At 47.7% G+C, this 25,148-nt stretch overlaps 1 protein-coding gene across 1 annotated transcript in view; it reads right to left on the reverse strand.

Annotated features, from left to right (window-relative positions):
* The window catches only part of NUP205 (nucleoporin 205), a 967,082-nt gene that overhangs the window by 671,068 nt on the left and 270,866 nt on the right, over positions 1 to 25,148 (reverse strand). Inside the window, exons 11-13 of the mRNA XM_086952983.1 lie at positions 13,974 to 14,124; positions 12,342 to 12,547; positions 3,614 to 3,796 (exon numbers count right to left, since the gene is read on the reverse strand). Of these exons, the coding sequence (XP_086809109.1) occupies positions 3,614 to 3,796; positions 12,342 to 12,547; positions 13,974 to 14,124 (540 nt within the window). The remainder of the gene's footprint in view (positions 1 to 3,613; positions 3,797 to 12,341; positions 12,548 to 13,973; positions 14,125 to 25,148) is intronic.

Genomic DNA, 25,148 nt, shown 5'->3' on the forward strand with positions numbered 1-25,148 from the left:
TCCTGGTCCAACCAACAGCCAGTTTGGCTGCTGCCGACTGAACTCGTTGGAGTCTGTCCAGCAGTGTCGCAGGGGATTCAAACAGGAGAGCATTACAATAGTCAAGGCGACTAAGAATATTGCACCTGACTATCAATGCTCGGGCTGAAGATGGTAATAGGGGCAGGATTTTGCGCAGTGATCGCATAAGGGCTGAGCAGGTGGCGACTGTTCTTGAAACCTGCGTTTCCATGCTCAGTTGGTGATTTAGCATGACGCCCAAATTGCGAACACTGGTAACAGGTAGCGGGTTGTTGGGGTTTTCCGGGGGCCAGAACTCAGCAGGCAGAGGGCGGGACCCCATTTAAAAATGACAAGCATCAGTCAGGTCTTCGAATAAACATGGTCAGCACAATGATGATGTGCATTTAATCGGCAGCAAATTGTTTAAGTAGTAATGAATTAGACTAGGTGATCTGACAATAAGCAATGTGTATGCTATCAAAGTACCATACACCTCCTAGGTTGATACAAAAATGTCACACTAAGTGCAAACTCATTTGAAAGTGGTTAGAGTCACTCCCTGCAAACAGGGACTTCTTGATCAAACTGTAGTAAGGGAGACTTCTGTCCACAACTATGAAGGGGAATATAATGATTCAGTCTCCCATAGCAACTTGTATTTTAGGTGGCATGTAGTGCTAACAGGAAAGGTTATGGATGCAATGTGCAGGTCTGGCAAAAGGGTCATTTAGTGAGAGGATATGTTTGTTAAGTTGCAACTGTTTATCCAAGAGGCGTCTGTGAAGAGACTGAAGGACTTGCATCCTTAGCAGAGAAAAATTAATTTGATAGGTTGCAGAGGTGAATGTGTAGAAGTGCACTGAAAGATACTCACAGATCACCCAAACTTATGTATAACGAGATTCATATTAAACATTCGTGTTAAGAGCTGCATTCAATACGTTGATTGCAGCTGCGCACTATACAAAACCAATAATTCATTCATTGTAAAGGCCTAATTTAATATAGATTTCTTTCAGCTGCAGTGACTGGTTGGAACCCACCCACCGACCCCACCAACCCAGATGCCGCAGCCTGAAACCTCAGACAGTGGATCGACTACTGCGCCAACACCCTCGCCCCGCTCAAGAAACCCTCCAACAGCGACGCCAACAAGAGAGCCACCTGGTTCACAGACGAGCTCAAGACCTCTAAACGCACATGCCGGAAACTGGAGAAGACATGGCTCCACGAACGCACAGCGGACAACCACGCAGCCCACAAGGACGCCACCCGCAGACACCGCCACCTCATCAGATTAGCCAAGAGATCCTCCTTCAAAGATCACTTGGATAACAACGCACACAACAGCAAAGAGCTCTTCAGCATCGTAAAGGAACTCTCCAACCCCAGCGCAAACGACATCCCACCCTCACGAGAACTGTGCGACTCACTAGCCATCTTCTTCTACAGCAAGATCGCTGAAATCCATGACGGCTTCAACACCACGACCGCCCCGACTACGCCAGACTCCACCTCCCCTGTGAACACCACCAGCGCTAACCGCCAGACCTCCTGGTCCAACGTCAATGACGACGAGACACGCAAGGTCATGAACTCCATTCACTCAGGATCTCCGTCAGACCCGTCCTCACACCACGTATTCAACAAAGCAGACGCAGCCATCGCACCCCAAATACGGAAGGTTTTCAACATCTCCTTCAAAACAGCGACATTCCCGGAAAGCTGGAAGCACGCCGAAATAAATGCCCTCCTGAAGAAGCCCAAAGCGGACCCCATGGACCTCAAGAACTTCCGGCCCATCTCCCTGCTCCCATTCCGGCAAAGGTCATCGAGAAAATAGTCAACATGCAACTGGCCTGCCACCTCAAAGACAACATCTTCGACCCGTCCCAGTCCGGATTCAGACGAAACCACACCACCGGGACAGCCCTCATCGCCGCCACAGACTACATCAGGCGCCAACTAGACAACGGCGAAACATCAGCCCTCATCCTCCTGGACCGGTCCGCCGCCTTCAACACGGTCTGCCATCGCACTCTAAAGACACGCCCCCTAGAAGCCGGGATCCAACAGAAGGCTCTTTACTGGACCACCTCCTTCCTCTCCGGCAGAACCCAGAGCGCCTGCCTCCCACACTTCCGATCCGAAGCCACCGACATCTGCAGCGTCCCCCGGGGCTCATCCCTCTGCCCATCGCTGTTCAACGTCTACATGGCCCCCCTCGCACTAGTGGACCGCCATCACTACCTCAACATCATCTCCTACGCTGACACCCAGCTCATCCTCACCAAGGACCCGCACACCGCCAAAACCAACCTCCATGAGGGAATGAAGGCCGTTGCCGATTAAATGAGGAGCAGCCATCTGAAGCTGAACTCTGACAAGACTGAGGTCCGCATCCTCGGACCCACCCCCTCAGCCTGGGACGACTCCTGGTGGCCGACCACAATGGTAACAGCACCAACACCCACCGACCATGCACGCAATCTAGGAATCATCCTCGACTCCTTCCTCTCCATGTCTAAGCAGGTCAACGCCGTCTCCTCCTCCTGCTACAACACACTACACATGCTGCGCAGGATCTACAAGTGGATCCCGACCGAAATAAGAAGAACGGTGACACATGCCCTCGTCAGCAGCAGACTGGACTATGGCAACACACTCTACGCAGGAATCCCAGCCAAACACCTACAACGACTACAATGCATCCAAAACGCCTCCGCCCGACTGATAGTCAATGTCCCCCGCCGCAGCCACATCACCCCCCACCTGAGAGACCAACACTAGCTCCACGTTGACAAGAGGATCACTTTCAAGCTCCTCACCCAAGCACACAAAGCATTCCACAACGCCGGGCAAGCCTACCTGAACAGCAGACTCAGCTTCCACACCCCCACCTGCCAGCTCCGCTCCGCCAGCCTCGCCCTCACCGCTGTCCCCCGCATCCAACGAACGACCTCCGGCGGCAGATCCTTCTCCTACCTCGCCGCCAAGACCTGGAACACCCTCCCTACCCACATACTACCGCAGACCCAAGACTTACTCTCCTTCAGAAGACTCCTCAAGACCTGGCTCTTCGAGCAGTAGCAGCACCCCTCCCCAAACCCCCCCACCCCCCTTCCCCTCAGCGCTTTGGGACCCTCACGGTTAAGTAGCGCGCTTTACAAGTACTCTGATTGATTGATTGGATTAAGCCAATATAGTTGACCGAAATTAATACTATTGTAAATGCTAACCAACTTCAGAAGGGGAGGGAAAAAGAGTACCTTTTCCTGTACCATAACCATCCAAGACAAACACCATCACTTGAGAAGATACAAATTAGCTTGCTTCATTTCCAATATTATCGTAGTTATCTGAATGGTGCAATAATGTGATGTTATAGCCATACACACACAATGCAAATACATATATTTAGCAGGGCTAAACAAGTTAAATGATTCAGTGCCAATGTTTATCCACATCTACCAAAAACAACTTTAATGTTGCATGTCTTCTGTGATATAAGGATTTTCAAATGAACTATGATTTTTAGCATCTTGGTGTAAAAAGGGAATTCTAATTTAAGGCACAACAAATAAGAAGGCACCTATTCTTCTGCACTTACTTGTGTGTATTCTAGTGACTGCCAGAGAGAGGCAGCAATCTCTGGAGACTTTCCGAAGGCAGCAAGGGCTTTCAATAGCTGGGCTTTGAGTATTGGAGCAATGCTACATTGCAGCAGCCCAAGGATTACTACCACAGGAGTCCACTGCGGGTGCTCACAGAGGGCCAGTCGGGCATTCTCGCTCTACAAAGACAAAAGAAAACCGTAAACTACCATGTAAAGAAAAAGTATGCCTATATCATGAACACTGAACAGAATCTTCCTACAATAAGGTGCTCCTGCACCTTTAAAGCATGACATCATTACTTTCCCACCCTTTTCTGGGGTAAGGTGAAGCAGGAAAAAATCTGCAGTTCAAAAGATCTATGGACCAATTTCAAATCTGTTACACCTATTGTAGTAAGCTGGCTCTATATGGTATGCCACTAAGTGGCTATTCCGTGTACAGAGTTCAGGGGTTCCTTAAAGAGTACAGAGCTCAATGTAAAACCTAGAGTGCTCTATTAGTGGTAGTGTAAGACATTTATTGCACAACACTGACCAATAACAGACACACTAATCAAGAAGGAGATCCACACCAATTTTAGAAAAATAAGCTTTGTTTGTAGTTTATTTTAAGATCGAGATCTTCACAATAAAGTCAGTAACTTTTTAAACAAAAATACTTTTCAGCTTCAAAATTCAGTGCAATTTCTGAACAACTTAACGTTATCCTATGGGGAAAACAATATTGCAGTTTAACAGGTAAGTATCAAACTTACATTCCAAGTCTTTGGGACAAAAGGTCAGCAAAGGTCAGGTGAATAAAAATACTGTACAACCAGCGGCATGTAGGGTGGCTGGGTGCAGAGGGCAAAATCAGAGTTCGCACCAATGCTTTTCAATGGAGACTGGGGCCGCTTGAAGGCACACTGCTTGCAGATAAGTAAATCACTGTAGGGGCTGAGCTCTGTGGGTTAGAGCAGGCACAGGAGGAGGATACAAAGCAGCATCAAACATACACAACTGGCGGCAGGGTGCAAATTCGACGTTGGGCGCCTAATGCTCTTCAATGAGGTTCTGCTTTCGACAAACAGGCTGCAGGCGTCACACTGGAGGTTGCAGGAGGGAGACCAATTACAGCAGAAGTAGAGGTGTAGGGCGTCGTGGGGGCACTGTTGATTCGGCTCACCTTGGCGCAGGGGCCTCAGTTGCAGGGGTGTCTTTGGATGTAGAGTCTTCTTACCGGAGCCAGTCGCGGTCAGGAGGAGCCTCTGGATTCAGGCGTCATCATGGAGTCTAGCAGGTTCAGCCAACGCCGGACTGGAGGTCAGGATCGCTGGTGAGACTCCACTAAGACTCAGGCCGTGGGCGTCAGTTGCAGAATGGGCAGACATTGTGGTTCTGGCTGGATCCAGAGTCCTTGTGGTTAGTTTCTTCAAAACAGGGCTGCTGTCCTCGGGAGATATGGTTTTTGTTAAAGAGCAGGTAGGGCTTCCTCAGGTTTCTGAAAGAAGCTAGCCACAGGACAGGCGCGGTCTTCTTTGCAGTCTTTAAAGATGGACACAGACCGGCAGCACTGGGGCCAAGTCAGTAGTCATTTTCAGGGTGGGTTTTAGGAGAGTAGTAGGTAAGGCGAACCGGCATCTTACCTAGGATTACTACACCCACTATTATGCCACCCTCCTGAGGGAGGGGGCATCGACCTAGCCCTGATTGGAGGAGTCCCCTCATCTTCAATCTGGAGGGGACTAAAAATTGCACTTAACTGCTGCACAGCTTTTGCACCATAGGGAGGACATGTGTAAGTTGAGGGGCAATTGAACGGCGCACCCATTGCTCTTGCGGCAGGCACTCTATACGCCTAATGTGGGTCTATCTTATTTCCTAGATACCTTCTCACAAACACTACTTCATAATCTACATGCCTGAGCCTCTTGTGGGGGATTTTTTTAGTGTGCACAACATCCACATGGATAGGTCCACTCCTGTGCTCTGTGGCACGCAGGCGATCATGTTTGCGCAATGCTTCACTGATTGGCTGCTGCCTGATGGACACCAAGATATCTGGTGATCTCTAAATCCCCTTGAACGGGAAGACTCTAATTTTTGCCCAGTCCATCAGTTTCAAATGAGAATTGATCTCTTTCTGGGCAACCCCGAGATGTTCCCCTTTGCCTGATCGGCGGAGTATTTGGGCAGCGCGCTATTGGACCATACACCTCTACTGGTTAGGCTGAATAGGGTTATGCGTTGAACCCCGATCCTTAAGTGGAGGCGGCGCACGCATGCACTCCAAGACACTGTTTCGAAAGACTGTGGGTACGCATGATCTCCAATACTCTGAACTTAATGCAGACTCCGCATCACATAGAGGGGTGTTGTGGGATGCCTTTAAGGTGGTCTTGCGTGGTCTTGGCACTAAGACCGAATATTGCGTGAAAGTGACCATGCGGCATGCGCTGATGGCGACAGAGACCTCAATCTGTGTAGCTGGGATTTGTTTGGGGAACATCAACAAGATGTACATACCTCCCTTAGGGCAGGCCACAGGCTCTGTTGGACATACTGGGGAGTCTGGGCTAAACAGAATACACTGCTAAACAACATGCAGAGGGTGATAAGGCGGGGCGTTGTCTTGGCCTGGTTTCTGCTACTATAGCTCTCTTTACCAGGACGATGGAGTTGGGGAACCCACACTATCTGTGTTCTTGGACAGTCTGCTGATTCCCTGCCTGGAACCCCCACCACTGAGCCGTTGATGTTGCATTGACGCTTGCTGAGATCCACTTGGCACTGGCCCAGATGGTGCACAACAATACTCCGGAAACCAATGGGCTTCCTGTGGAGTTTTACTCAACATACCGGGCCATGAGTCTCCTCACAATCTACAGACTGCAAGATGCGCAACAAGCATATACATATGCAATAGGCATCATCTTGCCTAGAACGGTTTCCAAAATCCAGACACTGTGGGCGTCATGATATGGATGTCCACAAATTTCTAAGAATAACCAACTATTGTACCAATACCAGCATTTTATCAGGTTGAGTAGTGGACAAATATACTCTATATGCATTTTTGTGCACACACTCAAGACTTTCTTACACCTCTACCTGTTGACGCAGCCTAAGCCCCTACTGAAGCTCAGGCCTGCCTTTCCTCCCATACAGAGAAAAGACAGAGGCAGACAAGAGTGACTTGTCTCTCTCGGGGAAAGGATGGAGTGAGAAATGCCTGAGGGGGCACAGGCTGATATGAGCGGAGAGCGGGCTGAGGAAGAATGCCTCAGGGGAGAAGATGTTGACATGCAAAGTATTCATAAGTAACTGCTTGAACATCCACTCATGAAAATAATGCTTTGGGTCTCCAGGCTTTTCCTATTTCATTTTTAGGCCTCGCCTGGTGTTGCAGCGCGCATGTGCTGCTCTCGTCAGGCGAGGGCTTCTTGGAATCAATACGGTTCCAAAGGCCGTGTCTCTGCTCCGCCTGCAATTTTCTTTGGCGTGCGTCGTTTGTCATCATTGATTATGCTGAACATACTTTGTTGATTGTACCGGAGGGTTTTTAGCCCCTCCAGGTTGCCACCCGGTCCTCTTTTGGCCCCGCCCACCTTGATTGGATCTTTTACTGGCATTTACACGCTGTCCTTCGTAAGGCAGTAAGCACTCTTTTCTTTGCATTGTCAACGTTGGTTGCTTGGGCTCCGCTGGTTTGTATAGCGCCCCTTTCAGCTACGTCCGCGCCGTTTGTCCTTCTGAGCTGTGGTCAGGGCCACACCGGACCACGCTGATCTTGGGATAAGGTTAGGCCGAGCCGGGCTGGCAGAGGGGGAGAGCGGCTCTTTCTCGTATGTTCTTGAGACATTCCTGCTCTTGATGCTTTGCCTACGTCCAGGCCGTAGCTACTGACGAAGGAAGCACAGGCCAGCAATACACCGCTGGTAACCGGAGAGGACTATGGAGGCTCACAGGTTCAGATCTCTGAGCAGTCTCAAAATAATGCTAGTGAAAGCCTGACCCTGGATCATGACGGGGGAGGGCCTGGCGGTCAGGATTTGATTTCTCACAGGGAGGCAGTGCTTATATAGTTTTAGCATTTTGTGCACAGCCTGATCTTTTATTTGGCTCATTAATCGTAGAGATAGAGTTATGTTGTAAAACGGACTGTTACAGACCAATGCTCTGTGATTTTTGTTTATCTGATGCATGTAAAACGTACGTATTTTTATGCTGTTTCTTGAGCATCTCATTTCCGGGAGATCCACGGGAATTTGGCGGAAGATTGTGAGCGTACTTTATCGGAATTTCCACCTTTATCGGTGACTGCGTCGCTTGATTTGCTTCTTCAGCTTAAATCAGGTTCACCTGCTGACCCGTGTCCTGCCAGGTTTTTGGCAAGGATGGCGGAAGTGGTCAATCCACTTGTGAATCCTGTGCTGAATTGTTCCTTGACCAGCGGCGTTGTTCCTGGTGTCTGGAAAGAGGCGAGGGTGGTTCCGCTTCTCAAAAAACCGGGCCTTGATCCTGCCCTTCATGCTAACTATCGCCCGATCTCTCTCCTACCTGCTTTTGCCAAAATCGTTGAGAAGCATGTCCATAAGGTCCTCTCTGCCTTTCTTGAGTCACATAGCCTGCTGCATGCCACCCAGTCTGGTTTCCGTGCCAACTTTAGCATTGAAACGGCGCTTCTCGAAGTCAGTGAGGCTATCAAGGATGTGCTGGACTCAGGGGGTAGGGCCATGTTGGTCATGCTTGAACTGTCGGCGGCCTTCGACACCGTCCCTCATGAAGGTCTTCTCCGCAGACTGTATGAGATTGGTCTGCGTGGGACAGTGTTGAGGTGGTTTCAATCTTACCGGTCTGGTCGCCGGCAGGTGGTCTGGGCCCCCCCCTTACTCAGCCGAAGTGCCGCCGCTGGAGGTTGGAGTACCGCAGGGCTTTGTGTTGAGCCCCACACTCTTTAATATCTTTCTGACCCCTTTGGCGGTGCTGGCTGAGTCCTTTGGGGCCCAGATAATATCATACGCCGACGACACCCAGCTCCTTTTCACATGTGCAAAGGGGGCTGAATTCGATGGTGAGAGTATCCGTGGCTGCCTGGGAGCGGTATTTAAATGGTTTCAGGGTAATAGTCTTAAGTGTAACCCTGGAAAATCTGAGGTGCTCTTTTTTGGGTGCCAATCTGACCTGAGTTGGCAGGAATGGTGGCCGCATGACATGTTTCCACCGGCATCTTCCTCCACCGTGGCGAAAAATCTGGGGGTCAAAATTGATAATGGCCTGACGATGAAAGCCCAAGTTCTTGGCCTTGTGGGCGTTTGCTTTGGCCTGCTTAGGATGCTTCGGAGGTTTCTCCCTCTGCTCTCATTTGACCATCGCAAAATTACCGTCCATGCCCTCATTGGCTCGAGGCTGGACTACTCCAATGTTCTCTACCTGGGTTTGCCCGACTACCTGCTGCAGCGCCTTCAGGTAGTCCAGAACTCGGCGGCCCGCGCCATTTATGGTCTTCCCCGCCATGCCAGTGCCTCTGATCTCTTATCCACCTTGCACTGGCTCCCGGTCAGAAAGCGCATTGCCTTTAAGACCCTTACTTTGGCCCACAAGGAGCTCTAATCTACGGGAGCAACTTATAGTCGGAAAAGGCTAGCCTTTTACAAACCTAGTAGGGCTCTGAGATCCGAAACTCTCTCTCTTGCAGTGGTGCCAGTGGTGAAGAAAGCCCGGACTGGTGGACGCTCCTTCAAACGGCTTGCTCCTCAGCTCTGGAACACTCTCCCCTTATCACTCCGCAGCACTGTTAATTTGCTGGCTTTTAGAAAGGGACTTAAAACCTGGTTGTTCTGTCTTTAGTTATCTGTTTTCTTTTTTGCCGGTCCTATTTCCTGTTGTGTTATGTGTTAGCTGCTGACCTGTTGGTGTGAAAGCGCCGGGGCACTCCTTTGGAGTAGCTGAGCGCTATACAAAACCCCCCTATAACATAAAATAACATAACATAACTGTGTTTGAAACTGAATTACCATGTTATGTAGGGGTCTCTCACTAGTCAGAACCACCAACAGTATTGTACCTGCTTTCCCCCCGCCTCATGCTATTCTACACCTCACTCTCCTTCCTAAATCTTAAACACTGCTCTTCTCCTCCAAATGCTATACTTTCACCTACTACACAGCTAACAAATTCAATTCTAACAACATAGAAACACAACATATCACATAAATACACTCAATACATAGCTATAATACAATACAATTAGCAACGCAACTGGCTTTAATTTCAAAGGCGAGAACTATTGCATTTCCAATGCTTGTTGTTCTACTGCTTTCCTCTCAATATTTAACAACATTGGTAGGAAAACAATTCTGACTGTTCAGTGTACATGCACAGTGAACTGCATGAACTGAGCATGTGCACTGCTGGTCTACTGTCCATGCATGCTCTGTTGGGTTTGCAATCTTTTTTCTATACATACATTCTTAGTCATGAAAACTAAACACTCACTTTTTGCCTCTTATCGCCAAAATACGTAAGTGAAAGGATTTTCATCAAACGAAAAATAAGCACAGAATGATCGAAAGACTGCAGATGCCTACTGTTCAGAGGTTTCTGAGTTATGTGCATAGAAATTTCCTATGTGAATCCAATTTTAAGGCCAAGCAGAAAAACAAATCAGTACACATAGCTAAAGCACATGGCAGATCTATGCCAAGTCGGGTATGCTTTTCCATGTTCCACGTAACATTTTACACTCCAAGTATAGAGCATATGTGCATAAGGGAACGGGGCAGAGTTATTAAGGATTCGAAATTCACATTTTCCTAAAGTGAGGGTCATCCTTATCTATTTTGTCAATGAAGTAACAAGCAATTTAGCGGTAGGTCGATGTTAACAGTGGTTATTTTAGTTTCATATAACTCCTAAACAAGTTTGATGAAATTATATTGATGATTGTTCTTGGCAGACAGGCAGCCGATGAGGACCGCTACAATGAAGGAACTACATTGGCCCCTTCGGTTAGCTAGCATCATCAAGAGCAGCTTCATCACCCACAAAGCCATGAGAAACTATATCTCAGCCTATCTGTCCCTTCTCCTATCCACCGAAGGAGAAAAGTTATTCGATGTATATACAGAAACAAGCCTGGGATTGTACTGTAAAGGCTATGGGTGGAAGAGCAAACAGTTACATACAATCAAACTGAATGGAAGTTATCCAGTAGAGCATGGACCACAACTCCCAATTCCTCAAGATGTTCAGCAAGAATGATACCTAATGTTAAGTTAACATTGATCTTCAATGCCACTAGCAATTCTTAATGTAGGACAGTATAGACAGCCTTACTATCTGCTACATGACCCAAGTTTCATTGCTATCATTAATTATTCTGTCCGCAGCCCAGCCTGAACCTAGAATAGAAGAAATTGATACACCGGCTAGGTTACAGAAAGTCATGCAGTTGCCACATGACAGAGTTCCGCAGCTCACCAGATTACATCAAGGGCAGAAATGATCAGGTTCACTTGAATATAATTGTATTTTGTAAACAAACACTGTTACTACTTCTTTCTCATTGTCCGAACGTACCTATACTGGAATAAACAAGGCATTAATATGCTGTCAGACTACAAAGATTAATGTTTTTGACATCTGTTTCAGGATCATCTACCTACAAGCATCATTGAGGGGGAACGGATTAGTACAACAGTGTTTCTTACAGCCGAAGGTACAAATTTGTCAGAGAAGGATTTGAGGGTTCCAAACAAAGGTACTCTTTACCTCACCATGGGCCAGATGTAGGTCGCCAATTACCGGTCGGTAACGGACGAATTTGGCCGTCACCGACCGGTAATTGGATTTTGAGATGTAGGGGCCTTTATTTTACAGATTCGGTAAATTTACCTACCGATTCTGTAAAATACCGAATCGGTAATTTGAACGATTCGGTAAATTCCAGATGTAGGTAGCACTGTTTACAGTGCTACAGGCCTTCAGAATTCTGTATTTTACCACCCAATCGGGTGGTAAAATACAGAATTCAGGTGTACAGCACATCTGTGCATGTACACCTGTGCCATGTGGCACACAGACATGCCCTTAGGGCATTTATGTGTGCCACATGTCACACAAGCCTGCACTTGGGGTGCTAGAGGGTGTCAAAGCGACACCCCCTGCACCCTTGCAGGATTCGGTATTTACCGATTCGGTAAATACCGAATCGGTATTTCCCATTGATTCCTATGGGCTTCATGGCCCATAGGAATCAATGGGCAATACTGATTCGGTATTTACCGAATCAGTAAATACCGAATCATACAGATTCGGTAATTCTAAAATTAGAATTACCTACATCTGCCCCCTTCCGATTTACCGACTCTTAAATACGGAATCGGTATGATTCAGTATTTAAGAGTCGGTAAATCAGAATTACCTACATCTGGCCCTAAGTAAGTAGTAATATCACAACCAAGCTGCAAGAAGAGCAAATACAGATGGGTTGAATAGGTACTGCAGGCTTTAGCATAGGACAAGGCATATGATGACATGAAAAATAGACCATGTGAGGGTCAACTGGTTAATCATTGAAAGATGTGGCATTGAAAAAAAAATCTAATCTATATTTAACACCTCAGCAGACAAATGCAGACTACACAAGCTAAACCACTAGTGCAATAGCCATACCACACACAAATTGTAAAAGCCAAAATAATTACTCCTTTACTGTTAAACTTTAGAGGGAGTTACTCACCCAGTTAATGATGGTGGTAGTGAGTTGCAAAAATGCCATCAATCCATCCTGCTCCCTCTGGGTAATACCACGAAGAGGTAGGTGACGCTGGTGCATTACATCAGTGCTTGGCATATCCCTGCGTAAATGCTCATGGTACAACATAAGTGAATGAAAAAAGTGCTCCCAGGACACTGGATTTCCACCAGCAGCTTGCATGTTCTCAACTAGAAAGCAAAGTACAAAATAAACCTTTGGTTATTATTTTATTACCCATGTCAGGGCCCTGCCAAGTAATGTCACTCTAAACCTGATTGAGAGTTTGGTACTGCCCATTTCACTCACATGAAATTTACCATGAGAAGGTACTGTTGGAGTCAAAACATGAGAGTATGCCATTAGGTAACTCAAATTGTACTTCCCTACTGGGGTACTAACAAGAGCATAAAATAGCACCAACTCGTTTGTCGACCTACCTGACAAATGAACGTTCGGCTGTAAAAGAAATAAAGAATTTAACAGACATTTTCAGTGAAGAATCTTATTGAGATCTTGTTGATTATTTCACAGACATATTTAATTGGGGATACTTTTACTAAACAAAGTATTGATCAAACTACTCTATATTGTTAAGGGGTGCTGTATCACCCAATTGTCAGATCATGAATCCCCTTTGGGCATAGCAACTGCTTGGATTCCTACATTTCTTGAGCTCCTGGTCTTTTCATTGCTATTTATCTCTAACTCTCTGCAGCTGTGTTCTCGTCTACTGAATCCCCTTAGTTCAATATATCAGTGTTCCTCCTCTACTCATGGACAAGTCATGGCCTAGGTTTCATGGGCGCCTCTCCCAACAGGACCTATATAGCAATTTTTCCAACCATAAAGGCTACGTAGGACTGGTCTAGTGTAATCCTCTTTCCACCTCCACTTTAAGGCAGCCCTCTGATCCCTCTAACTTCTCTGATATGCTAATCTGACAACAACAATCCACTTCCTTACGCTCTCTGTTCCACCAGGATTTAGGGATGGTCTCTCCCCTCTAAAAGAGTCTGCCAACGGTTAATCTCCTGCCTCCTCCAATTGACCTCCTTTCCGTATGTGTGTTGGACTCTCCTACCACTGCCCCGCTTTCATGCCCTCTCTAACCACGCCTTCTGCAGTACCTGTACCTCAGCAGCATATCTTTCATGCAGCTTCTATGGTGCCGGTACCATGTCCAGGCCCTCCCAGCACTAGTGCCACTCGCTTCTGGTCCCTCAAGCACTTTTTCAACTTCACTATCAAATTCATCGCCTTGGCAATATGACTCCAGTGCAGTAGGTACATTTTAAAGCTATTGTATCTCAGAGCTCTGCAAGGTTTGATTCTCTCGGTCACAATCTCGGACAGCTTCCCAATCACATTCGGACTTACCAAACTCCTCAACATAGTATGCCCAGAAATCTGCACACATGCTTACGCTATACCCGTTTTCTAGTAGCATTGACCACCGGGGGGTTTACATTCCGTAACTGAATAAAAACATTGATTCTACTTTGAGGAGCGGACAGAAAGATTAACAGTTGTAGTAGTCTGTATTCAGCTACCTGTATTATGACGTGGCCAGCAATTAAATGTATTGCTGAAGCCAATCTCTGCTTTTGTTCTTACCATGACTACTTCCATTGACTTTCAGCAAGCTGAAGCAGTAATGAGCACACTGGGGACCACTGGCCAGGCCACGAAGCATCTTTAAATATGGAATGTAGAGATTATGGGGCAGCATATCCCCCATCTGTCGGACAAACTTTGATAAAACAACCTGTTGCAAATAAAGAAAAAAAAAGGGAAGAAATACATGAGACTATAAAGCATCAATATGCGTTCTAGAAGTCTCATTGTAATACGCTACTTGTTTATACAGTTTAAGGAAAGCAAAGAGACATTAAAAGTGCACTAGTCATGTAGTTTATAAATAAAGGCCATTGCTGTTGGTTTATGGAAAGTTGTGCAGCACATGGAATTTTGCTTTCGAATTGAGGATTAGAAAAGTTAAGTGAATTCTTGGGAGAAACCGTACTCCTATACATGCCAAATCAGGGGAGCTTATCACACTGAAACACATTTGAATAACATTTAGCAGGCAGCATCAATAACTATGGTCCCACTCTCCATTTTCTATACATCCCAATATCTCATGAACGGATTGGGTGTCTTGGATATCATTAATTTCTTTACCTGATAACCATACATTTCATATCCAGTTATAGGGCGTCCACGTGTCCTTTTTAAATATAAAAAAGAATGGGCAGTGGAATCCCAAATGTCAAAAACTACTGTAAGAAAGCACTGCCCATGCACAAGGAGGTTATACGTACTAAATGCTACACATTTTTTTTATCTAAACCTATATATATATTGTTCAAAGTTGATAATTAGGTGTCAAGTTGGGAATTCAAGTTCTTCCAAAAATGTACATAAAACTTGCAATCTATGTCAATGTGTGTTAGGACTCCTTTAAGGGAACGTCTCTATTTTAGTATGTAAAGGAACAATTTACAATTGTTTATTTCTCAGTAACTGGCCATGCCACTACTCATACTGGGACATATGACAGGGCTTTACTTCTTGGGTTGTTTACAGAAATGATCATCATTTAAGTGAACCTCAAGAACTATCATGACCTTATTTATTAATGTATGCATTTGTATATTAAAGTATCATACAGTATCTCTTGTCCAGTTGGACACACCTTGATAACTCCTAGTGTAGATCATCACATACCTATTTCAAATCGGACAATAATATATTTTTCACCATTTTGGGGAATTGGTGCAGACATCACCCATTGGCTGCTTAGTCTCTTAGTCCTGACTGGATTCTCACAGTCTTGACTTGCTGCAAGAGGTCCGGTACTCCAGGTACTGGTCCTGTGCGGCTCCGGTTGGTCGTGATGTCCTCTCACTTGGGGGGGTAACTGATCTGACCATCAGGAGCACAGTGTCCTCCTCCTGGGAGCTACTGCACCAGGTTGGCTGGGAGCGGTAACTCGGAGGACCGAACTTAGCGTTTTAGTGCCTGACTGCAGGGGAGTGGCTACTCTACAATAAGGGAGATTTGCTGGCAATTTGAAAAGTGCTGGCTGCCCACCGGTATTCTTGGCAGGAGTTCAGCTGGAGAAGGTGCTGGGTTGCGACTGTCGAGACTTAGTGCAGCAGGCAAGGTTTGGTGCCAAACGTCCATAGCAGTCTTAATTTCTAGCTTTCTTGCAGCTCTCTGTGTCCTCTTCTTCTTGATCCGTCGAGTCAAAGTCCCTTGTGTCAGGTGTGCCACCTAAATACTGAATTTAGGAGCTCTTCGGGAAGTGACCGGTAGTAGCCTTTATATGACCACTTCCTGTGGAAAGTAGGCTCAACTCTGAGAGCCTAATACCACTAAAACTAGATTGTGGAATTCTAAAAGTTGTTTTCACATCAGGTAGCCCACCTTAGGGGTGGCACTAGCCTGACAGGGGAACACACCTTCCAACTAGCTAATTTTCCTATTGTGTGGCCAAATGGGCCCGGGCAGGGGGTGGCATTTTTACTTTCTGGGGAAGCCTTTGGTTGCATATCAAAGGTAGCAGTGACCTTTGAAACCTCCAGCCTTGATATGCTGAACACTTTGCCATCCCACTTGGAGGAGGTGACCAGACATCTGGCCGGATCAAGCATCGTTTCTGCCCTCAGAATGTGCTGACTCATCAGCGGGGCATCAGAAGCATTTCTTTGGGGGCAGGCTGGTCCACACCAGTCAGTCAGCACAATAGTAGTCAGTAGGTATTCAGGAGGTACATATAGGGTGCCCTCCGGGTTCATGTACTAATAAATCCACCACAGGAATCAGTGTGGGCTTATTAATATGAGATGTTTCAAACCAAACATCTCTAGATTAAGTGAAGCCATCATGTAGCTGGAAGGGGGGGGGGGGCGATGGAAGGGGGGGGGGGGGAGGGGGGTTATTTCGGGGGATTCATTTTCACCAGTATCCAGCACATGTACTTAAAATGGCTTCCCAGTTCACTTTAATATCGAAGAATAGCCTTAGACATCACAGGGGCACATTTCTCATGCAAATATGTAGACATGTGTAGTATAGCACACCCAGCCTTAGGGCTGTAAGGCCTGCTGTAGGGGTGACTTACCTATACTGCTTGCAGTGTCTGTAGGCATGGCGCACAGGAGGTGTGCCATGTCGTGCATTCACTTTTCTGTGCACCATGGCCCCCAGCCTGCAGTGGCAGTTTGCCTGTTGGTGCTGAGGGGTCCCTTAGGGTGGAACAATACATGATGCAGCCGTTAGGGATCCTTATTAGCCACCTTGCTCTATGTACCAGGGGTAAAACTTACAAGGGGTGCTAAAGGTATTGTCAATTGGGGAAACAATTGTACACTTTTAGGGAAATATATGGAAATGGTGACCTGCAGGAACCCAGTGCACTTCTGTTAAAATTGCATCAGATACCAGGCAAAAAGTAGGGGTAACCATGTCAATAAGGGGCATTTTCCTACAACCCTGCCCCCCCACCCCACCCTAAACTAAAAACAATGAGACTAACCATTCCCAAGAGAGTCTTCATCATCTCAGTGGAAAAACCTGGAAAGGCCATCTGCATTGGCATGGTCAGTCCCAGGTCTGTGTTCCACTGTAAAGTCAATACCCTGTATGGAGATAGACCACCTCAATATTTTGAGATTTCCACCTTTCATCTGCATCAGCCATCGAGAAGGCATGTGGTTGGTTTGTACGAGGAAGTGAGTACCAAACCGGTGTGGGCTCAACTTCTTAAAGGACCGAACTACAGCAAAGGCTTCCCGCTCAATGGTACTCAAATGCTGCTCTCTGGGGAGTAACCTCCTGCTAATGAAAGCAACAGGCAGGTCATGACCATCATCATGCTGGGATAGGACCATTCCTATCCTATGTTCAAAGGCATCAAGCCTGCACTATGAGCTGCTTTGAATAATATGGAGCTTTAAGAATGGGTGCTGAGCACATTTCTTCTTTCAGGGTGTCAAAAGCCTTCCGAGAGCTCACTGTCCAGTTCATCATCTTTGGCATCTTCTTAGTGGCAAGTGCTGTGAGGGGCGCCACAATGGTACCATACCCCTTCACAAACCTCCTGTAGTACCCAGTCAAGCAAAGGAATGCCCTGACTTGGGTCTGGGTGGTTGGAGCTTCACAGTCCAGAATTGTCTGGATCTTGGGGTGTGGAACTTGAACTTGACCTCCACTTACAAGGTGGCCCAAGCATACAACTTTGCCCTATCTGGCACATGCTTGCCTTGATAGTGAGGCCTGCAGCTTGCAGAGCCTTCAGGACCTTCCAAATGTGGATCAGGTGATCCTGCCAAGTGGAACTATAAACAGTAATAGCCTCTAGATATGCTGCACTAAACGTTTCTAACACAGCAAGGTCTTTATTCACCCACCTCTGGAAGACGGCAGGGGCATTCTTTAATCCAAAGGGCATAACAGTGTACTGATAATGCCAATCTGAGGTTGAGAATGCGGACTTATCTTTTGCGCCAGGCATCAGACAAATCTGGCAGTACCCTGATGACAAATCAAAGGCACTAAGAAATGTGTCTGCCCCCAATCTGTCAATTAACTTATCCGCTCTAGGAATTGGGTGTGCATCTGTCTTGGTTACTGCATTGAGGCCCCAATAGTTGACAAAAAACCTCAGCTCCTGTTTTCCACCTTTGGAAGGAGATTTTGGGACTAACACCAGTGGGCTGGCCAACAGGCTCTCAGACATTTTCAATGACTCCCAAATTCAGCATCTTGCCGACTTAAGCTCTGATGCTCTCCTTAACTTGATCAGACTCGCAATATATTTTGTTTTTGGCAGGCGTATTGTCTCTAGTGTCCACATCATGGGTACACCAGGTAGTCAGACCAGGGCTAGGAAGATGAGCTCAGCATACTGCTCCAGAAGGTGCCGGCAATCAGCTAGCTGTTGGGCAATGAGGGTGTCTGAGAAGACAACTCCATCTACTGGGCTGTTCACTTTCCGCCTCCCGATCCTTATAAGTGACCATGGGCATAGTCACATCAACCCTGTCAAAGAAAGGCTTCAGCTGGTTAACATGGATGACCCTGAGCCTGTGAGGATTCCTGCAAGTGTCTACACTACCAAATAGGTGACCTCACCTTTTCTTTCAAGGATAGGGTAGGGACTACTCCACTTGTCCTGGAGGGTCCAAGGCACCACAGGCCCCAAACCTTCCGCCCTGGTTTGAAATCCACTAGTGCAGCCTTCTGGTCATATCAGAGCTTCTGAAGCTCTTGGCTGGTTTCAAGGTTTTTTGATGAGTTTACTCATGTAATCAGCCATTCATGAACATAGGCCAAGCACATAGTCCACAGTGTCTTGTTTAGTCTCTTTGAGAGGTCTCTCCAGTGTTCCTTAACTAGACACAGTGGTTCCCTTACAGGATGCCCAAACAGAAGTTCAAAGAGACTGAACCCTACTCCCTTCTGAGGTACGTTTCTGCAAGATAAAAGCAGGCATGGCAAAAAGACATCCCATCTCCTGAGTTTTTCAGGGAGTCCCAGGACCATACCTTTCATGGTTTTGTTGAATTTCTCAACTAAACCATTTGTTTGTGGATGATAGGGAGTAGTGAACTTTTAAGTCACATCATTCATTTAACATTGCCTTCAGGTAGCCAGACATGGAGATATTACCTCTGTCTGACACCACCACCACCTTAGGGAAACCCACTCTTGTAAAAATACTTAAAAGGGCCCTGGCAACTGCAGGAGTAGTGACAGTCCAAGCTTCAGGGTACCAGGTGGCATGATCCACTACAACTAGTATGAATCTGCTCCCTGATGCTGTTGGAGGGTCTAGGGGCGATCGACCCTGCCCTTTCAAAGGGAACCCCAACCAAAGTGGAATTATGGGGGTCTTTGTGTGGTTACCTGCGTTGCCACTGGCTTACAAACTTCACCTTCAGGGACATGTTTGGCCAGTAGCAGTGGCTGACTGACCTAATCCAAGTCTTGCTCTGGCCAAGATGCCCATTTAGAGGGATGTCATTGTCCAATCAGAGTAAAACCTCCCTGTACTGCTGAGGCACTACCACTCTCCTAGTGGCACCAGGTTTGGGGTCTATGGCCTCAGTGTACAGGAGTCCCTCCTACCGACAGGTCCTGTGGGAGCCACCGACATCTTCCTGCTCCTATGCAGCAGCTTGTACACATGAGAAGAAAGTTACACAGTGGTTATTCTGTTGCCATGTATGATGCTGATTTATGAATATTGTTCTATGTTCATTTGAAAATTATCTGATTGTGATAATTGATTTATTTTATTGCATAAAGAAGTTTTTTTGATATACACCTTGTGAGTTCTGTCAATTGTGTTAACAGCGGTGACATTGTAAGCAACAATTGATAGTCAAATGAGTCCTCAAGGAGCAATTATGTTATTGATGATACCCAGCTCCTTGGGGAATATTGGGTTGCCCTACTGATGTATTAGACTGGCATACATCAGTTACCCGTCTGGCTGGGTGCCCTATGCCAGTGGTGAGGGTACAGATGCATGTGCCCAAGTCCATTCTTGGGCGCTGTAAGTGCAGTGCTGCCACTAAGAGTATATGGTGCTGGGAGTTAGTCAGCACGAACTCTCCAACACCATAATGGCTACACTGAAGACTGGGAAGTTTGGTATCAAACTTCTCAGCACATTAAACCAACACTGATGCCAGTGTGTGATTTATTGTAAAATGCACAACAGAGGGCACCTTAAAGATGCCTCCTAAAACTCGCCCAACTCCTAGTGACCTGAATGAGTGGGTGCTTAGGCTGCCACCAACAGACATGTTTCTGGACCCCTAGGTCGAGAGCTTGCTGCTTTCGGGGGCCTGAAACATTGCACATCCTGGGACGAGGTACCAAGACTCCTCCCCCAGGATGGGCATGGTTCACAAAGGAGAAGCTTCAAAGGCGTGCCGCCTTTGTGAGCGTCTCCAGACTATTTGCTGCTTTCAGCAACTGGTTCTACACCCCCCCCCCCATTTTGGTGGGAGAACCGGCGAGAAACAAGTGAGCGAGAGGGTGTGCCCATCTCTGCCAACTGCACCCCTCAGGGGAGGGGAGGTGAGGTGAAGCACAACCTAGAGTCCCCGCAATCTTGAGGATGGGGGGGACTCAGTTAACCAAGGACAGGCTCCTGCCTCCCTCCCACTGGAGAGTGGCAGAAGAGGGGGATGTACCCACCCCAGGGAAGGGACCTATTGGTCCCTGCCCTTTACCTACCTGGAACACCCCTAAATCTAGTATTTAGGGGGTTCCCTGAACCTCATATCCAGACAAAAAAGATGATAAGAAGAAGGACTGAAGATCCATGCAGAGCTAACAAGAAGACAATGCACACTGACTTGGCCCAAGCCCTACCGGCCTGTCTCCCCCTCGAACCCGCTCCTGCGAAATCCCGGTGTGTCCTGCAGCCAGCAACCTCAAGAAGAGGACATGCCTGTCTTCACTTCTAAAGACTGCATCTCCCGTGAACACTGGATTTTTTCAAACTGCAGCTTCTGGCACCAGCCAGAGAATGCGAATCCAGCCCACTCTGCACCCGCCGAACCCGGCACAAGCTCGAGTGGTAAACCACCACGAGAAGGTCACCCCAGCGATCCTTACCAGAGATCCGGCGACCCTGACCTGCCTCAAGCAGACACCTGCAGCCTAAATCCAGAAGGCCCTCCTAACCGCGACCACTAGCTGGTAAGAAGATCCGACCCCAAAAGGCACCCCTGCACCTGACGCCCCACGGCCTTGTGTGCCCAAACCAACGGTGCATAACCAACTATTAACTTCCTAACTTACCTCTCCAAGTGGTGGATGCACCTAGAAGTCCTTTGCCTACCTGCCTGTAGTGCTTTTGCAAACCAGAGGTTCTCCATAGAAAACAGGGAGCCCGATGTCGAAACAAAACTCTGCACCCGGCCGCCCCAGTGCCGCTGAGGGTGCACCTTTTGTGCTACTTTGTTTCCCCAGTTGCCCTGACCTCAACCCTGGGGGCTTTGCTCCCAGAGCACAGTGGCCTGCTTGCCAGCAGCAACCAACCAGAGGCCCCTTATCCCCCATTGGATAACATTGGGCCGCAACAGAAGTGAATCACTGACCCTGCCCCCCCACCCCCGAATTTAACCCCAGAACCTTAACTTTCACAGTCGATTACTTACCTGTGAACCATTTACTTGTTTTCCTCCATAGGATAACGTTGACAATTTTCTTCCAAAATGTTTCTACGTGTGGAGTTTTGAAATCTAAACATATTCCTTACAAATCTCACAAATAACCAAAACGTATTTACTTACCTGTTTACAGGAAATGTCCCAGTGCTGAAGCCAGGTATCCAGCACTAATTAACCTCATAGATGCTAGTAAACATCCCTCCCCAGTGCTGCGCTGTCCATTGGAACTAGTGCTGAATGGACGTCCAATGGTCGTGCGCAGCACTGGGGAGGTAGTGCTGCCGTCGGCCAACGCACCGACGCAGCACTTAAGGGGTTAAGAAAAGTAACGTACAAAGTAACTTACCTGAAATTTACTGAAAAAGCCTATTCATTTCAATGCACTGTTTTTCTTCCAAAATACAACTGTGTGGAGTTCTGAAATCTGAAAATATTTTTTAAAAATCATGCAAATAACCAAAACATAATTAATTACTTACCTGGTTACAGGAAATGTCCCAGTGCTGAGTCAAGGTATCCAGCACAGAGTCAGAAAAGTAACGTAAAAAAGTAACTTACCTGTAAATTACTGAAAAAGCCTATTCATTTCAAGGTACTGTATTTGCTAAGTGGTGCACCCTACTGTATCCCCTGTTAATCAAACAAAGTACAACCTCTATTGCATTTTTAAACTGTTCTATATCCAGTAACTTTTTACTGAAAATTAATTAATGCTTGCCTGTGCCAGGCTTGCTTGGTTCTAAAAATAAAACAAAAGTATATATATTTATACAAATACAATTGACCTAGAGTTCAATTATTGAGTGTGTGAATTCACTTGCTGACTGAGTGTGCACATCAAACGCTGAACACTATCCTCTGATACTGCCTAACTGCTAGACCATTCTACCACAATTAGAGAGTGAGGTTCGATCTAACTTAAACCTCTACCTATCTCTGCGGTCAATTGGTCTCTATACACACTATACCTCATTTTGGTTTAGTATATATAGAGCCAGTTTCCTACATAGGGTACTACCAGAAGTATTACCATTCGAGGCGGTGCTGGGGTGGGGAGTGGTTGAGGTCTCATCATCCTCGCTAACATCTCCATTCCCTACATTTTCAGGGCTTTCTTTCATTACCAAGGCTCTATCATGCTAAGCAAGCAGGGTCTGTAAATGAGCATCATTAGGTTTAGACCCCATGGCAAAGTTCCATGCTTTGTAGAGGTCTACGTTAGGCCAACTTAAGATTCTTGTAGGGAACCAGGTTGAGCATCTTGGTAGTACCCTCAGCTCAGACATGGTATTACCGTATTTTCCGGCGTATAAGACGACTTTTTAACCCCTTAAAATGTTCTGGAAAGTCTGGGTCGTCTTATACGCCGGATACAAAAAATTGACGGTATGTTTTACATAGCGCGGACTTCACCCGAAGGTGTCAGACCGCTTCTCAATTGAAAATGGTGCCGCTTAGGGAACTCCAGCACAAGAACGAAGAACGTAGGCGATGGTGGCACTGTGCAACAACACGATATCAGCCCTTCGCCAGGCACTGAAAGCGGTCTTGAAAATAAATTACAGTTACGATATCAGCCCCTCGCCAGCCAGAGGCAACTCAAACACTGCGCAAGTATCAAAAGCAAACAAATGGCGCCGTGAGCCCTACCTAGACTGCAGCTGCACATCCCCAGGCAGACGAGGCGCTCCTCCACATGTGCTGATCTCTCTTTCCTTCCATAATTCTTACGCTCATCGGAAGGAGAGGAGCGTCAGTACCACATGATCTCCTCAGTCCATGGAGATAGAAAGGGGACTGTAGGATGTTAAGAAGTGGGGGTAGTCTTATACGGCGAGTATAGCACGAAACCTACATTTTGTCAAGAAAAGTAGGGGGTCGTCCTATACGCCGGGTCGTCTTCTACGCCGGAAAATACGGTACATAAGTTGGGACCTTTTTGGGGGCTCAGTGGACGAATGTCTCCACTGCAGGGGCCTGTGTACGACCTCATGGTCACAGTTTCAAATCCCCGCGGGTCCACTCAACCTTTCATCCATCTGAGGTCAACAAAATGAGTACCATTGAGTTGGGTAACAAGAAACATCTGTTATTGAGCGTCAAGATACCTCTGGGTGAACATGCGCTTTACAAATACACGTTATGTTATGTTTTAGAAGGTTAGAAAATATCTAGCAGACTATATTTTTCAAGGCCTTACGGTCTAGGATACTTAAAAAAAATTTAATAAAATGGGACTGAGGGGGGCGTGGCTTAGCCAGCGAGCATGACAGTCGTGTAGAGCGCGAGCTCCGACCAGCCTTGTTGAAATCCTGTAAGAATATCCTGCCCTAGTCCTTGTAAACAGGTCCAGACTATCCGGATCGGTGCCTGACCCCGGTGGCCATCCCCTGCCTGAGAGTGGTGGCGTGGGATTGATTCAAGCGGCCAGGGCGTCGCCCGTGAATGCAGCGCTCCGGAGCGGCCTACACAGCTGGGGCCTCGATTTTGGCGTGGCCCGACGGCTTGGAGCAGTTGCGCCGTGGGCAAAGGTGGCGCGGACCAGTCGCATCTTCCGGGGTCCGGAGCATCCACGGACAACACATCCTGCGGAACGACGGCGGATGGTGCTAGGCGAGCTGAGTCCAGCGGGGGCCCTGGTTTGGTGTCACCGGATACACACGGAGCGGTGAAACTATCGAACGGACGTGGAGGGGCGGCGCCTGATCACTGAAGGGCGCGCCTGAACAGATGAGACGCTACTGATACAAAGGTCAGTGCTACCACGAGTGGGGCCGTGGCGGCCAGAGACAAGTGCTCGGGGGTCGTGTCGGGCCCCGGTGGGACGCTGTTGGTGGCGCTGAGCCTGGATTGATCTGGAGACCGGCGACGCCGGGGTGTGCGTGCCGGTTGGTGCGGTCGGGGCCCACTCGCCGGCGCTGGGGACCCTTGTGGAGTGCCCGATACCTCCTCCCCCCTACCATCTCTGGGGCAGGAGTCGGACGTTTGGCGGGCATATTTGGACCGGGGGCCTCGTGACGTGATCGAGCCGCACACCGAGAGCAACATGATGAGAGGTGGCGATGGCCAGAGTAAGCAGGGGCCCATCGACAAATTTACGGGGGCGGCCGGCGCGAAAGGAACGCCGGCACAGGTACTGGACAATGCAGCACTCATGGATGCGATCACACAATCGTGGGACGTCTTAAACGCCAAGATTGGGGCAGTGGGCTCGGACGTCAAGCTCCTCCGACAAGACCTGCGGAACGCTGTGGAGCGTATTGCGGGCACAGAGACACGCATAACAGAGGTGGAGGACGATGTTTCTTCCCTGAAGAAGAGAGTCCTGGTCCTGGAGAGGACGCAGAAGGGCCTTGTCCAAAGGGCGGAGGAGGCGGAGGGACGGGCACGGCGTAGTAACCTAAGGTTTATTGGCTTCCCGGAAGACTGTGAGAAAGTTAACGCTGAGAGCATCCTGACACAATGGCTAGCGAGCTGGATTCCACCTGAAGTTCTCTCTCGCTGCTTTGTGATCGAGAGGGCCCATCGGGCGCTGACACAAAAACCGCTGGCTGGTGCACGCCCGCGTCCTATGATCGCTAAACTTCTGAACTAT

The sequence above is a fragment of the Lissotriton vulgaris genome, chromosome 1_2, assembly GCF_964263255.1.
Source record: "Lissotriton vulgaris chromosome 1_2, aLisVul1.2, whole genome shotgun sequence".
NCBI classification, from domain to species: Eukaryota; Metazoa; Chordata; class Amphibia; order Caudata; family Salamandridae; genus Lissotriton; species Lissotriton vulgaris.